General features: G+C 37.7%; 1 protein-coding gene across 1 annotated transcript; it reads left to right on the top strand.

The window, feature by feature from the left end:
• On the top strand, nucleotides 1-15446 carry LOC140169087 (uncharacterized). Its single transcript, XM_072192362.1, has 8 exons — nucleotides 1-291; nucleotides 4465-4587; nucleotides 6547-6642; nucleotides 7921-8148; nucleotides 9261-9386; nucleotides 10035-10226; nucleotides 12461-12565; nucleotides 15210-15446. The coding sequence occupies exons 1-8, from the start codon at nucleotides 36-38 to the stop codon at nucleotides 15440-15442; spliced, it is 1359 nt and encodes a 452-aa protein (XP_072048463.1). The 5' UTR covers nucleotides 1-35; the 3' UTR covers nucleotides 15443-15446.
• Nucleotides 15447-17971: the final 2525 nt, after the last annotated feature.

Genomic DNA, 17971 nt, shown 5'->3' with positions numbered 1-17971 from the left:
TGGATTGCTCTAAATTATCGGGTCGGTTATCGCAAATGTTCCACCAGCATCAAGAGTACGTAGGCCTTCTGGCTAATAATAGTCTCAAGACACTTCATGATGTTGACTCCGTGGTATCCTGTGCTCGTCAGTGTGAGAGTTACACCCAATGTCGAGGTTTCAGTTTCTCAGCAAACAACCATCAATGTGATATCAAAGATTCTCTGCCAGATTGTAGTACAGGGGATTTTCACTTACCAGCCTCGGATGAGGTGTATTATCAACATCATGATCAGCCTTGCACCCGATCAGGTAACTTATTTATACTTTTCGGCTTTATAAGTTCTTCTTTTAATAAAGTATTGTCGTGGGGCAGACAAAACCTCACATGTGCGTTTTCAATTCTATATGAAAAATCTGGTGTTTTTTTTAACCTGACGACAGTCACAGCTCAGATTAGCGTGAGGAGTAGATTATAAAGCTTTCAGCATTTGGCAATTTTATTCCGAAACATTCAAAATCGGGCGCGGATTTTGTTTCCCTATTCAGTGGATATCGATTGTTTTGGAGCAATGTTTTTGTTAGTTTACGCCAATAAATTGGATTCTCGAAAAATGTTGTTGGCTTTCTTTGTATAGATTAGGCTTTAGTGCTTCTTCCTTCATCACTCCATGTTTGTCGAACTGAAATTTGTTTGTATGTTTATATTACAGACTTGACATTTAATATGGAATACTTTTTCGCAAAATTCTAAGACTGGTCTGGTAGAGGTCTGAATAAACGGCACGGGCTAAATATTAATTGCGGTGTGTCGGGAGATGGTGTAAAATAATTCTTTGACAGAAAATGTGCTTTCCATTAGTTTAAATTGTGGCGCTCATAATGTAGTAGATTAGCCTAAAATGGCGGATTTAAAGAGACTAAATTTGATTTTTGTGGGGGTAAAATTTTTGAATTTGAGCAACATTGTTCTGATGATATCAAATTTATTGAGGTTTGATGCGATTTTACCGAACCCAAATACCAATAAGTGCTCGTCAGAACTGAAATGCACCTGTGATCTACCAGTTTTGAAAGTGGGAGGAGCTTTAAAAAATATGGCTCTTAAAAGTGGTACGCACTCAGAAAATTTGAATGGTCCCTGGGGCCAAATGTTATAAACTTACTGAACGTAAAGAAACAGTGTGAGTTCATTGGACAACCAGGAATCCGCGCAGTTGTTTTTGTACCGTAAGTTTATAACATTTGACCCCAGGGGGCCATTCAAACTCTCTGAGTACGTACAGCTTTTAAGAGCTCTATTTTTAAGCTCCTCCCCTGTTCAAAAACGTGGTACATGGTAAGTGTATTTCAGCTGTGATGAATGCCAGTGGCTGACGAAGTTTAAGAAATATCACCTTAAACCCCTATAAATTTGATAATAACAGAACCATGTTGCATAAACTCCGAAATTGTGTCCCCCACAAAGCTCAAATTCAGCTTCCCTAAATCCGCCATTTTAGGCAAATTCGCTACATTATGAGAACCATAATGTAAACATATGGAAAGCACATTTTCTATCAAACAATTCTTTTACACCATCTCCCGACACACCCCAATTAATATTTACTCCGAACGGCCTATGCAAACTCCGTCCAGACGTAGACCAGTCTTGGAAATTTGCGAAAAATATTCCATATTAAATGTCAAGTCTGTATATTCAAGAGAACAATAACCAGAGAGTAATTTAAAATTAGACTTCAATACGTGTTAACAGTCTAAATTTTATTACCACTTCGTATGAATTTGCAATAATAATCTAAACAATTCACTTGTTTTAAATTAAATAATTTTTTTTGTTTGTGGCAATCTTTTACGGTCCAGTTTTAAACAAATAATGACATATCTAAATAATATCTAAATAATATCTCACGTTGTCTTTACTCAAAAGATCCGCAACCTCATCCGCTAAGCTTTTTTTTTTTGTATATTCGGTCGTTTGACATAGACATCCAATTTGTTCACAGACAAAAATTGCCTGGCCTTTTTGTGACTGTGTCCATGGTTACTATTTGGCAAATACGGAATTGTAACAAGATGTCGAATTTGACGGTTAATTTTACTCTTCTTCACTGATAAAAAAAAACCCGATGTGTTTTATATTTTACCAAACTTTTGAGGTCTCTCTGCAAATAGCTGAACTTTTACCTGACAAATAAGTAATAGTTTAAATGCACATGAGGTTTTTCAGCGTTAACCTTTGTCCTTCCTAGTGTTTCTCCTTTGGTTGCCTTACAATAAAGAGAGTCTCCAAACGTTGTAATAAGCCCAATCGCCATTCTAACTTGCGGTTTTTGAGAGCAGTTTTGGGACACTTTGACCTCTGACATATCAGGAAAATTGAGGTAATTATTATTATTATTAATTTACTTATTATTGTCATAATGTTATCATTAAAAATACTTAAATAATTAATTTATAAAATAATAATATATTTTATATTTGTTTTAATCATTGTAAGACATTTTAGATTATTTTTTCTACGTACAAAAACCCAATATTTCTGAATTTTCCAAATAGGTCAAAGGACAATTGAAAGTGTCCCAAAACTGCAAAAACTTTCCAACAACGCATTGCAAACTTCCAATGCCGATTTGGCTTATTGTAGGACCATCCTTGGTGCTCATGTTAACGATAGAAAATTTACAAATCTACCTTACTTGTGGGTAGGTTATGCTATTAAAGTCGAAGGATAATAGGGTGGTTACCACCCACATATTTTTACAAAGAGCTCTAATAACATTACGAGTACACTCATATTATTTGCTTGTTTTCACTGTACATAATGGACAATAAGCTATGATGGTTCGTGCAGATTATGACGTCATTCTAATATCAGAAGTAGGCACTCGGTACTTATACACAATACTTTTAAAATTTTGACAATTGACCACACTGTTCTTGAAATATAAGAATTTCATTTTCAAACATTTCCACGGATTCGAATAACAATCGATCTGTATTAAGAGTGCCAATCACTGCACACGGGTCGTCTACTGTCATTGATTGATATTTGACTCAAATCGAAAATGAATATTTCAAGAACGTAGCGGTCAATTATAACAATTCAAAGAGTATGTGATAGCCGGTTGAATTTTAAACTCCATCAATTATTTAGTTACTGAAGGCTTGGGCATTTTTTCTGAAACTTTAAGGTCTTCAGAATTATAACCTGATTGCACTCAAAAAAGTATCACAACGTTTGAAAATCATAATACGGGTATTATGCTCTTTAAATATGCCAAAAAGTCGTAACTGTCACTTCATAAAAAATATACACCTTCATCAGGTTTGTATACTTTGATTTCTTGTGTAGTTGCTATGTTCTTACTCTTGGCTTGCATACGTTGATGAATGTCAAACGCACACAGGTAATATATATATATAAGATAATTACAATCACGAGCAAGGTTTTTTTTCTTTCAATGCATCGCTCTAACTATTAAAAGGAGTCTCCAACATTATGCCTTTTATGTACGTGTACGAAAAATTATCAAGCATGAATCACATGGTTCTCATAAATTGATCATCAAAACGAATAAAACCAGTCGGCTCTCAACACGCGATATTCAAATTCCCCGCACCGAAATTGTCTAACTGCAATGACGTAATGGTTATTTGTGCTCAATTGTCGTCAGCCTTCATTGTATTACTGGGACGTCATTGCATTCGACAATTTCGGCGCCCGGGAATTTTGATTATTATTTATATCAGGATTTTGAGTGATACAACAAAACTAGATATTGTATAGTTTTTGCAAAATACCCGGATGCAATACAATATTGTTTTTAATATTGTACGCGTATCGCGTACGCCATCGCGAGTCACCATGGTCACGGCATCACAATACAACAACACGGCCACCGCGCCGTACCGGCTCACAGGAGATTTTATAAACAAGTAAAACCACAAACTTAATTTGCGGCAATTCTGGATGATGAATAACCTTTACAAATAAACTTGTATATTTACCGAATTGGTCTTTGGGGAAGGAAAGCGCACTTTTTGAAACAAGAAGGTCAATACGCATTGGTTAGGCCCGGTGGCTAGGTAAGCTTACATTTTCATTTTTACCGCAGAGAGAATGCCGGATATAAATAATAATAATAATATTGAATGGCTTATTTTCGTGTGATACAAGAATATATTGCACTCGATAGAAAATTTTTGCACTCGTCTTCGACTCGTGCGATATTTTTCTATCTCGTTCAATATATTCCTGTATCACACTCAAAGCCATTCAATATTATATAAATATCAAGTGTTGGGAGACGGATGTTTTTATTCGTTTTTATGGTCACTATGAGTTTGTTTTAAATAAAACCACGTGATTCGTGCTTGATAATTATTTTTCTAACATATAAGGCATAATGTTGTTACTCTTGGCTTTTCTTTATTTATTTAAATATTTCTTATGTTTAATTTATTTCTTATATTCAAATAAAGAGCTTAGTTTACAAGGACTGCCTACGTTGCAATCTACCAACTATGCCGGATACGACTATTCTCCTCGAGCTATTGATGGGAACAAGCAAACACGTTGGCTTAGTCACACCTGCTCACATACATGTACGTTATGTAATTATTTTATTACAATTTCGTTTGTTGAAGATGCTTTTTAATGTTGTGGCGTGATTTAATTAAGCGTTAGGCACATCGCCCAAAACAACTCTGAAATTGGCTTCTTTAGAATCAAAAAATTACGGAAGATATTCATCATTTTCTACCCCGGTTTTCAAAGATTTATCGTCTGAATATCAAATTGTGTATAGCACATACACGTGTATCGATCCCGGGTATTGACTTTAGTTTCTCTGCTGTACAATGTAATTATTTACCAGGCGATGTTGGTGTGTCTCGGGGCTGTTCAGATGTTTCAAAATTTTTAGATTTTTTCAAAATACCCTCCAAATAACTGATGCGCAGCTATTAACCTATACGGACAATCCTTTTTCATAATACACGATTAGCACTAGGACCAAGAATTTTATTTTTTCCCCAATAACCTTATCAGCGGTGGGCTATCTATCAATACAAACTATTACATTGAATGCAATAATGCAACTTTTAGTTTGTTAGAAAATCGGAAAACACGCGACAGTGAAACCAATTCCTCACTAAGGGTGCTTTGCGACTGCTCAGTAGCAGAAGTGGGTAAGTGTAATTGCTGCCCTGTAAACATTTGGAAATTTACACAAAGTGTATCGTACTCACCTAGTACATGGCAGCTACAAATGGTAGCTATTGCACTTACCCACTTCTAGCACCTCTCCCACTGCAACATAATGGTTTACATTTTCTAATCTTTCTGTGCTATCTATGCTAATGTTACGATTGTTTTAAAGAAGAAAATTTTAACCAAACGGTTATAGCACATCATATCAAAGCTCCCATTGGGCGCCCCATTCTTTTTTAAAGGAATTTTTATTTAGTCTCAAGACAATTTTTTTTTCGAATCATAACATAGTGAAGCAATTATTATCGTTTTAAGGGATTGTAAGCTATTGTTCATGCTTTTGAGATCTCACAAAATACACAGACCCTTTCTGTATAATTTTTGAAAACAAAAAGACCCCGATAAGTGTTAGAAATAATCGCTCGCATTGTATATGACAAATGCCTTTGAATTGAAATCCGATTATTAATGTTTTAACATTAATCAGCCCATCATAGTGATCTTTTCAGAAAACCAGTTGTAAATGGAACCGAGATGACAGAAAGCTAATAATTTATAACTGTAATTGAAGCAGTAAAAGACCGACGCATTCACGTGTCATCATTCATTATTAATTGTGTTCACTTAGTTTGAATTAGTTAGGAGGTTTGTCTTTTTAATAGCCAGGTTTCAACGATCTAAAACTGATTTTGAAGCAATGATCTCAAGGGAGTTCGAACAATTTGTTTTCCAAATTCCTTATTTTACATTTGTCATCAACATATTACACTTTGAGGGCGAATAATAGTCCTCTTCCATGAATGTGATGTGATGATTTGTTAAAGTTATTAAATTCCCCTCCTAAATTTCATTTTGAAAGAATCTATGCAATTAAGGGGAGACGAGGTTCTGTTGGTCGAAGCAACCGAAAAATCGATTTTCATTATCGAAATCAATATATTATTGAAAAATAACACTTTGATCTTTTGCAAAAGTTTATTCTACAAATCATATACTTTGAAAACTTATTTATTGCTGCTAATGAGTTATCTACGTTTTACAAAAGTGTTGTTGTTTCAGCCCTTTTTACAACATAACTCAAGAACCACAGGACCTACAAAAGTATCTATATATGATATTTAGAATCTTCTACAAGCTCGCTATGAATTGAGCAATGCAATTTTTGCCAAAGCTCACTACCATTCGCAAGATGCTGTAAACTACCAAATCGCAACAGTTTAAAGTTGTTGCTAACCTTAAGCAAGTATATTATATTTGTAATAATATTATTATATTTATATTTGTAGCATACCAATATCATGATATAACAACAGTAATCCTCGTGTCATTTCACGCTTGTTCTCACTAATTAGTGCTAAATACCTACGGTGGATGGTGGATGGTTGATATGAAGAGAACGTACTGTATTCGAAAGGTCATCATTTATAATAGGAGTGACGTCTGTTGTAGTAAGTAAAGACGAATCCAGCAGGGAGTCGGCCATTGGGCGGGTGGGGTGATTGAATTTGAGCGCTAATCTATTACTTATATAGACAATTTGCGCAATTTTCCAAATACTTTTTCTTATATTATATTCGATACGGGAGACAATGTACATCTATTATATTCAAGGATGAAAGCCCAGTTTTAGGTCTAGGATAAACCGGAGAAAACTCACACGTGGACTGCGATCAACTCAATTGCGTAATTGCGTTGTTAATGCGATGTACAATACACGAGCCCTAGTTAGTGGAGTGCGAATTGTGGGAAGACACTTTTCAATGTGAGATGAATTGTGCCGCTTAGTTGATTTTACATTGAGATTTATTCTACGTTGAAGGTGTTTTCAACGAATACGCACACCTGAACTCTCTATCACTCGGGCATTTTTCTAAATTTATTTCTTCAGTTTCCCGATCTCCTATTGTTACTTCTCATGTTTGGTTGACTAGTCCTAGTGTGCACATTAACATTCTTTGGTGGAGATAACCCTTCATAATCTGAGATATTTATAAAAAGACTACTTTGCGTCCGACGTCGCTGTCAATAAGAGCTCTAAAAGGAAGTGTTTTTTTTCATCTGGTGCAGATATAAGAAAAAGGAACCGCATAAAATAACAAATATTATGGTACTTTTCTAAGGCAAAAGGAGGCTTGCCTTTCTATGCGTTGTTGACATGGTGCTTTCAGGAAAGAAAGTTTGTATTACTAAGACCTAACTCTTGAGACGGATTGTATTATTTGAAGGTACACAAGTAACAATAAGGCACGCTGTTTTACCGCCGTGTTCAGAAACTAAATCATTACTCGTGCCCGACTTTGATTGACAGATGACGTCAGACGCGAACTAGTCTTTTTAATTCTGTCTTTGATTATAATACGTTTTTGTTTGTTGAATAAAGTCCAGACGCATAATTAGTTTCTGCGTTCACTCATCCGAACATGTCAATAGCCCCTGTCTAGCAGGACTGAAACCTAACACGGTGGGTAACGGTGGCGCAGTGGTACGGGCTCTACCTCGCAATCTGAAGGTTGCTAGCTCGAGCCGCTGCGGTGTCATCGTGTTGTGCACTTGGGCAAGGCGTTTTACCTCACTTGTCTCTCTTCACCTAGGGGTGAAATGTGGAGCTGTTAGGAATACTGTCCATTAAGCGCCCCCAAAGGCATAATCTATTTTCTCTTAATATCTCTTAATATCTATTATAACCTCCTTGGACGCAACCACGTCAATTTATCATTCTCTTTCAGAGGAGAAGCTTTATGGTTCCGTAATTCGTGTTGGCATGGATTCAAATCGAGCCAATCCAGAATGTGGGTCTGGTGTGACTATGATACAAATCAACTCAAGTCCTATAATAGAGATGCCGTGTGATATCTGTGGCCGATATTTGAGCGTTCATATACCGGATACAGCACCTAAAGCGCTGCATATTTGTGAACTTCTTGCATACGTTGATGAATGTCAAACGCACACAGGTAACATGTACGATGATTACAATCACGAGCAAGGTGTTTTTTCTTTCAATGCATGGCCCTAACTATTAAGACATCTATTATCAAAGAGACAACTGGCGATTATTAATCAACACTTATATGGCGCTCTAAACAATGAGCACAGCGCCTTACAAAATATACAGGCAAAAATGAAGCAAGAAACAAATACAACCAACATTAATACAAATGTGTTAAGCAAACGCTTGAAAGCAGGCACAGACACCGCCTCCCTCAACTGGATAGGCAACTCATTCCAGAGCCGTGGAGAGGCAACAGCAAACGAATGATCACCGGCTCTCTTATTTGAACGTGGAACCAAGAGCCTTGTTGTATCTGAAGAGGAGCGGAGTCTGGGCCTATTTTCATGCGTTACCGTGTCGCTTAGCAAGGTAAGCAGGTCACATAAATATGGTGGAGCGACATTCATCAAACACTTATAGACATACAACAATATTTTAAACTGTATTCTGTCCTTCACTTGAAGCCAATGCAAGGAGTTCAGGAGATCCGCAGAGCACCTGTCCCGTCCACAAGCAAAAACTAGCCTGGCCGTCATATTCTGGACACGTTGTAGCCGTTTGAGGTCGGCTTCACGAGCACCAAACAAAAGAGAATTAGCAAAAAGTCTATGCGGGACAGGACAAGTGCTCTAACGGCATGATGGCAGGCTTCCTGAGAAATAAAACGGCGTACATGCGCCACAGATTGCGAATGTGGAAATTGATAGTTTTACACAGGGTACTAATATGGATGGACATGTTCATTGAACCATCAAAAGTTACACCCAGGTTCTTAACAGAGATTGAAGGCTCAATTGTTTTCATTAACCATGCAGGGGGATTAATTTACTTTTTTGGTCACATGTAGATACCAATAATTTGGATTTGCAATTTGTGTTATCGCTTAACCAAGTTATGGACTAGATGATTGTTTGGTCAACATTATGAGCTATTATGCCGAGCTGGAATTCGAACACGAGACCTAAGCTTAAAGATAAGAATTATATGTTAGTGATAATATCAATAGTGATAGTGATAAAGGAATCGTGTTTTTTATTTGCTTGTTTGTTTTTTATTTCTTATTTGTTAAAACAGCATTGCCATCATGTGCCGCCATTAAACACGCTTGTTATTCTGGTGGTAGTGGCACGTATGAGATTGATCCGGATGGACCAAATAATGGCGTCGAACCATTTACTGTACAGTGTGATATGGAGACAGGTAAACATGGTTTACATAATAAAGTATATACAGATAAAAATAGAAAATAATATAATTGTCTGGTTTTTTTTCCTGAACGAACCCTCACACTACATTTTCTTCGAGTCAATGGAAATCTACTCAATAGGTCCCATTCTTTACAAAACATTTTCATCAAATATGGGCATGGTGTAGGTGTAGATTTCCGTCATCGTTTTTTATTATTTAACCAAAATGCTGAAATAATATTAGCTATAAATGTCAGGAAGGATTTCTGTGCTTTTGAAACCGAAATTTCGATGTTTAGTAAATGGGACCTCTCTGGCTGTTTTGGCCGCATAACGTGGAGATGGGGATTAATGTCGTAACATGTTTTTAAGTCGAAATTGCTCTGTTGACGTAAAGACAACGAATTTGCCTGTAATAATTTTAGGTGTAAGTTGAGATATGTGTAAACCGTACAAATATAGCAAAAGTCAATTTATATTTTATGGTCGTATATTATGGCTCATTGTTTGGATGTTGTCCTATAGATTGGGGCCATCAAAACTTGAAAAGGATCAAATCAAAACTTGACCGCCGGCGGTCGACTTTTGATTTAATCCATAACGAAGTCTGTTTTGAAGTACATTTTATTTTTATATTATTTTTATATCTTTGTATTTTAAGGTACAACTATAATCGGTCATAACGACGAAGCCGACTTTGAAACTCCACGTGGTTTTGAGTCCCCTGGTTCTCATGTTAAGGAGATTGTTTACCAAGCTAGTATTCCACAGATTGCTGCTCTTACTGACGTATCTACGCACTGTGAGCAATACATTAAGTACAAATGTTATGCCACCGTGGTTTTGAGCAAAGGTGAGAAGTCCAGGGGCGTAGCCAGCTTTCTTGGTCAGGGGGGGCAAAATAAAATTTTTGGGGCACAGACGAAAAAATTGCAGTTGCATCATACAATACATAGAGACTGTATGTCTTCGAGCTTCCCGAAAAGGGCCTTATTGGGATGATGTGCGCGCGTAGCGCGAAAAAAATGGTATTTTACACTATTTTCGCCCATTATCGGGCTAAAAAAGGGCTTTATTGTTACAATTTGCGCGCGTAGCGCGGAAATTTTTTGTATTTAACACTATTTTGGCCCTGAATTTTGCTAGAAAAGGGGTTCTTGCCCTTTTTCTTTTCCTTTGCCCTCCTGATTTTCTCTTTCATTTTTTGTCAGAGGGGCACTTTTTCTTTCATTTTTTGTCAGGGGGGGCACTCTGCCCCACCTGCCCCCCCGCTGGCTACGCTACTGGAGAAGTCCCAAAACAATCTTCAGCAAGTAGGCCTAATATGCGTTAGATGTTGCGCAATAATATTTTGTAATTCTTTTCTTACTGTGTTTCTAGGTCTTTTTTCGAAAAGGTGCCATAAATTCTTTGCCAAAATCGCTTGCCCTCCCCTTTCGCCTGCCAAAAAACATGAAAATGACTGCCCGCTCTGAGGTTGCGCTTGCCCCATAGTCTCCATAATGATTGCACAACCCACTACACACAGCCCGTCACCCACACCATACTCCGATGCAATAAAAGACACAAATAAACAAAAACACACGCCAAAAACAACCCCACACATACTACATATCCCAACACGTTATGGAAACACTTTTTTTTAAAAGTTAAAGTATATTTTTGTCCCCAATTATAAACTTTTTGCCCCGTGTTTAGTCATTTTAAGGACACTTTACTCCTTGCCGTCTACATTTTATCCCTACAAATTTTTCCGTGGGGTCAGTTCGCCCCCGGTTCCCCCTGGCTATGCCACTGACTTGCATAATGAGATTGGACTTTTCGGTAAATCCCATAAGCCTTTGCGAGTACACCTGAGAACTCGTCATTTTACGTCACGCCGACTTGCAATGTTCGATAAAACGATTTGCAGATCGGCGTGACGTAAAATGACGAGTTCTCCGGTGTACTCGCAAAGGCTTATGGGATTTACCCAAAAGGTCAATTGCGTCGGTTTTAGCAATAATGTTAATTAATTAGTGAAATTAGTCACTTAAACTGAAACATACAGCTCAAACTGGTTGGTTGAGTTGGGTTCTTGGAATTATTGGCGTTTTCGTGTACTCGGACCATGGCGCCAATTTTTCAGAACTTTTGCTTGTAACTCCAGAATGATACGCACAGATGGGCTATTCCACGAAAAACGGGTCCAATAGAAAAGAAAAACAAATGTTTAAAAGTGTTTAAAAGTGTTTTAAATATTAAAATATGTTTACCAAAAAACGTTTCAAAACGTAAAAGGGGCGCCAAAGTTGAAACATGCTTTCCTATATCTTTTCGCCGGCACTAGTGGAAAATTTGCAATGAGAATTCTTTCAAAACGATGAGAATTGGACAAAAGTATGAGAATTTAAAAATTCTCATTCAAATGAATGAGAAATAACAATTAACGTGTCAAACACCTGTCACATTGTTTTAAATGAGAGAATTAACCACTTGTGACAGGCTGTTGACACGGTAATTAATATTTCTCATTATTTCCAAATATAGCACCGTGATGCCACTAGCAGATATATAATTTATGTTTGTAAGGAGGGGATTGGGTATGTCTAGGGTCATTTTGAGCAGTCCTGTATACCATGTAAACCATGATCCTAGTTTTGAAAAAAAAATGTGTTGTTATACTCTGGTTGCCATGGTAACGGAGCTAGGCCTCTGATTCACACAGTTTAAGGGATGTGGTATGGACGTTTGGGCAGCACATTGAAAGTGGAGGGGGGCAGGTTGTTCAGTTCCCCCGAATGGAGTCTGATTAGGAGCATATTTTGACGTTTTTAACGTTTTTTCCCCGAATCCCCCCAATGACCAACAAAAGTTAAGGGGTACCCGGGTCGGCCTGGAAAAAAACACTTCGGTAACAGTTGTGGAGGAGGGTGTAACACTCCGATCTGAAGAGCCATGGGTGCCAATCCTGATGCCATCCAGGAGCTAGCAAAAGGTAAATCCAGTCCTGATACCAGAATTTTTTTTCTCCACACCCCTGAGAAAAAGGTCTAGCGACGGCCCTGACCTAATTGTATATTATAATGTGTTTAATCTTTGTAACAGGGACCTGGTTTGTGTGGTGGGTGTCCAGAGATGGTGACCCTATGTATAACTGGGGAAGTGTGCCAACAGGAACAGCAGCCTGTACATGCAGTCTTGAATCTGAAGGTAACTTATATAACTTACAGCGTAGCTATGGTAGCTAGGAATTTAGTATGAGGGGGCAAAGCCAAATTTTCGTCCCAATTTGTCATCTGTTTGTCCCATCTTTAGTCATTTTAAGGACACCTCACTCCGTCCCCATATGCATTTTATCCACGACAACAGCCTTCCCCGCTCGCTACGCCCCTGACTTACATAATGAGTTTGCGTCACGTTCAGCATTAATGTTAATTAAATTAGTGAATTTAGTCACTTAAACCGAAACAAATACTTGAGTCTATAAAGATATCATAGATATGTATTTCACCAGGGGCATATAATACTGTAGCGAGCTTTCTTGGTCGGTGAGGGGGCGTGGGGCAAATAAAAACCATTCCCCGGTTGCATAATTTTAACCCGGTATTTATCGGTGGGATGTACGATACTGCTTTTACAGAGATAAGCTGAAACTGGTTGGCATGAGTTAGGTGCTTGGAATAATTATTGGCGTTAAATCGGCTACTCGGACCATGACGCCAATTTCAAAACTTTTGCTTGTAACCCCAGAATGATATAAGCAGATCCATGTTTCTACTGTGAACAAATATACCCAAATACTAGGTGATCTTAAAATTAAGCATCACAAGGCTGACTGATCAGGCACTGACTGAACTATTGACCTATGACACGGCTGTGGTGACGCCACAGGAGAGTCGTCGAGGTATCTTTCTAAACGCTGCGTCGTAGGTCCTTTGTCACGAAGTCCCTCTCCTCGGTTGAGCGAAGGTTCCTCCCGCTGGATATGTTAGGGCTCCTTGACCTCTCCTTCAAACCATTTATATTCTTTATTGAGCACTTACTAACTATCGTGAAGTTTCCCTGATCGTCACGAGTTTATGTGTGGAGCGCGCGTTTTGAGCGACTAGCCTTCCAATCGTATTAACAGTACACCACCAACGCATTGGTTTCGTTATGTGGATGATAAGCAAAGCGAACAATTCCTCTTCTTTGAACAGATCAAAGCTGTAGGAAATAATATCAGTATTACGTAGGAAGGTGTACAGGACAATCAACTTCCATTCATGGCCTGTCTGGTCACAATTGAAACTAATGGCTCTTTCTAAGTACCACGGTTTACAGTAAATCCAAGCATACGGACCAATATTTGCTGTGTGATTCGCACCACACGCTCATTCACAAAGTAGTGGTCATTAAAACCCTGTTTCATAGTGCGGAGGAAATTCCATCCACCGAAGACGGCCAAGTTGGAAGAACGTAACCATCTTAAATTTGCGCTAGGTACCTGTCGCTACCAGAACTGGACATTTGAGAAAGGAGCACACGTCCAATTAACATTGCCATCCACGTTTCTCGCAGGTGTTTCAGAGAAACTTAAAGCCATCATGTACGATCTTATCATATGAAATTGGTAAGTTTTTTGAACCTGATTTTTTTGGCATATTTGTAAAGTTTACACATGTCCCAACTTACACCTTCAGCCAAATTTGTTGTGTTTGTAGGTCAACAGAGCAATTTTGACATTAACTCATTATGAATTTAAATCAACTATAGAACACCCATGTTAAATGGCCCAACTACCCAGTAGGGTTTCTTCCACTATACCTTGTTATTTCGCTTTAAAATGGACAGAATCCCTTATAAAGAACAAGAACAAAAAATGACGGAAACCATGAATACATTATGGCTTTAACCCGGATGAGCTGGGCCTAGGGTGCTAGTAGATACGCGTGTGCATAGGTTGTTTCGTCTCCCCTATATATTCACAGTCAGAATCTTTCCTGCTTTCAAAGAAACGGGGACGTTGTCTTTCCCGAAAAATCAGCTTAAAATAGGAAGTCCAGATGAACAGATTTAATATTCATTTTATTATGTTTATCTACATGGATGACTGAGAATATTCACAAATATAATTGGTGTTAAGATTAATCAACCCGTTTATGTTGACGGTTGATACGCCTTTCCTAAATGGATAAAAGACCTAAATATTTTATGTCTTTTGGACAACTTCATGTATATCTAATACGAAAGGTTAATGTTCACATGATTGTAGGCTTTTCATCCCAACGGGTCCCAACTACATACACTTTAAGTAAATATCATTAGAGTTTATTTCGAGGACTCTATTAATAGAGTTAGATCATTTTATCGTGTTAGGGCCCTGTTAAATGTCAAAAATGTCAATTTTTTAATAATTTGCCATAAAATTTGTATTGTATCGCGAATTTCAAAAATCAGAAATATTTGATATCAGAAGCTCATTCTTCGTATTCAGAATGCAATTTGGTGTCTGATGTGCTCTCATAAAAATACTGTGTATTGCTCTTAAGCTGGGGTACCCTTTTTAAATTATGAGGTTTGGCATTTGACCTTTAGAATGAGGTTTTACCTTCCATCAGTTTCGACGTATAATTGAAAATCGAATTAAAAAGACTAGTTTGCATATGACGTCCTGTCAACCACGCCAAAAATGCTGTACTACTGCGCAGGTCAAGAACCAATCACGTCGCGCCTTTGCCCTGACGTCAGACGCAAACTAGTCTTTTTTAATTAGGTCTTCAATTATAATTGGTGTCAGATTATCACATTTGCCCATATTGGGTGACACTTTAACGCTTCCCTAATCCATTTTTCATTTTCATATATTTACCAGGCTGTGAAACTGGAGGTATTTGCAATTGTATTACCAATGATAAGGTGTGGAGATCCGATGAGGGCGTTCTGTATGACAAATCCAAACTACCTGTTACCAAAATCCATTCAGGAGATACTGGAGAAGCGGGAGAGAGCTTTGTTTATACTTGGCACGTTGAGGTGTTCCGAATGAAACAGGGTGATACCCTTCGAAAATATTTTTGCCGAAAAACAAGATCGAAATATGATTGATTGATTGATTGATTGATTGAAATTTCATGTGGAGTTTTGTTATTATTGTTAGAAATTACAACTCGTTTCAAAAATTGCGTTCATGGATTGGGTAGTGTTAAGTTTATTTTATCCAACCGTTTTAACTCACTGGAGGATTATTTATAGGGGAAGTTTAAGCCTTTAAAAAAAGAAACATGAATAATTATGTTATGCAATGATTTTACTGCATGCGATTTTGAACAAAACATAACATTGATAGGGCCTAATTGAAATCATTCCTCCTGGTGGTATTTATCGTTCTTTAAAAAATGGTTAATAAATAATGATACAATAGATTAACTTTTGAAAGCGAAATAAATAGTTAGGGAGAGAAAGGGAGAGAGTGCGAGGGGAGGACAGGGAGAGAGATGGATAGAGAAGAGAGGAAGGGAGGATGAGAGGGGAGAGATAGAAAGGCAGGCAGAGTTAGAGAGAGAGAGAGAGAGAGAGAGAGAGAGAGAGAGAGAGAGAGAGAGAGAGAGAGAGAGATAGTCTCAAGAAAAAATATTTTCAAACTTACATGTGATTTTAAGTCTAATTTTTTTATGTCTAGAGTTTTCTTATCATAGATGCTTTCCTTTCCTTGTTAACATCACCTCCAAACCAGTCAACCCACATATGACAATGAGAAGAGAGTAGGAAATCGCGCCAATAGAATTTACTATCTTGCCGTTGAATTCGATAGTAAAGGGTTAAAAAAATAACCAGAGAACACATATCCCCAGTAAAAATATTATTTTTTGAAAATAAGATGACTCAGTAGCTATTTTTGTGAGCCGACTAGAAATGCAGTTGCACAAAGTCAATTAAAATCACATGAAAATCACATGTTTCACCACTTTCTACAGTAATTTATTGACCGCTTTGCCGAATTGCTTGGCAGTCGTGTGATTGCTTTGAAGCTCCAATTGGAATGGCCCCCAAGATCTCCTGATCTTACACCTTTGAATTTCTTCTTTTGGGGCTTTGTGAAATCACAGGTTTCACAAGTCCTCCTGCAGGCTTTGATGAACTCCAGCTCTGAGACACATAATTGTACAAATTGACATCTCCAAACGACGTGGTGTGAATGCCATGTTGAGGAGTGCTGAAATCTGCACACAGCCCGGCATACAGACATATATGACCACGAGTGGTCATGTGGAAGACTAAGACTGTCAATTACTGTCACATTCTCCGATAAAGTGTTCAAAATGCCAAATCTGTGTCGCCCATAGTTTCAAGTCGTATTCAGATTTGTTTCGTCAGAAAGAAATTACTTTTATTAATATAACTTATACTTAGGAGTTGCTTTTTAAAATGTGTGGGGCTAGAGATTGTAACATGCCTAGAAAGTATAAAACAATGAAGCTGATTATGCATATCCATTGTTTTCACTCCATGTCGCCAGCCAAGGTTCGTTCCGTAGGCTATAATGCGACCCTGCTCGCTAAACATGCGCGCATATAATGGATTGTAGGTACTTTTCATTAGCTGGTATCATACCCTAAATTATAAAGTATAAAGCATCACAGTACAGGTTATTTTCAACAGGTCTTTGAGACTATGTCGCCAATATTGTTCACAGATACGTTACCAACGATTCTGATGGATAACAATCTGTGAAAATAATTGGTTAGATGTTATTCTCATGTGATGGATCAAACAGGCTCCATACTTATATTATAATGTGTGGTACATAATACAATGGTTTCAAAGTAAAAACAAATCAGGCCTATTACTGGCAAAAAGTCCTGACGTTACGTTCATGTCGTCACAGATACGTTACCTAAATTATACTCCCCTCGAAAAAAAACCCGCTGTGATAAATGAAACACCATACCAGACTTTAGTACATTGGGTGATAACTAATCAAGTATGGGTATTAAGTCGGTAAGTTTTTACACTTGCACAATTAAGACAGAGGTGGTAAAGGGCTTCACAGATACGTTATCACAGATACGATACCCCCAATACGTACAAGTAATATATTGCTCAAAGTATTGTTGAAAAATCACCCATGCATTGTTTTGTGTTCTGAAACTATTAAAGTTTACGATTCTGAATGAATTTCATGAATTCTTCGTGGTTGGCATTTTGTCATTCCTGAGACCAAACTTGAACACGTTATTGGAGAATGTTCCTACAGTATAAAGAAAGTGGTCAAATATGTGATTTTTGTGTTGCCTTGATTTTAATTGACTGCATTTTTACCTGCCTCACAAGGAAAGCTATTGAATCCTTATTAATGGTTACTCGCCAGTGATGTTACAGTTGTGGAAGGACAAGATGTTGATTCAGCTATCTACTAGAGCATTTTTACCAAATACCTCGTACTTTTTAATCAAGTGGCATTTTTCAAACTATATTTTGATGTACCCTGCAGACTGGAACCGCCTGCGCCTTTGCTTAGAGACCGTCACTGAAAGGGTGGCCTACAAAATGCTGCTGCTACACTGTAGTGTTCAAAGCTCAGTGCATGATATTGCTCCGACATACCAGTCGGTAAACTTCATCCATTACTTTCCT

This window comes from Amphiura filiformis, chromosome 14 (genome assembly GCF_039555335.1).
Source record: "Amphiura filiformis chromosome 14, Afil_fr2py, whole genome shotgun sequence".
NCBI lineage: Eukaryota > Metazoa > Echinodermata > Ophiuroidea > Amphilepidida > Amphiuridae > Amphiura > Amphiura filiformis.
The sequence above is the reverse complement of the archived record's forward strand: the minus strand, read 5'-3'. Positions and strand labels throughout refer to the sequence as shown.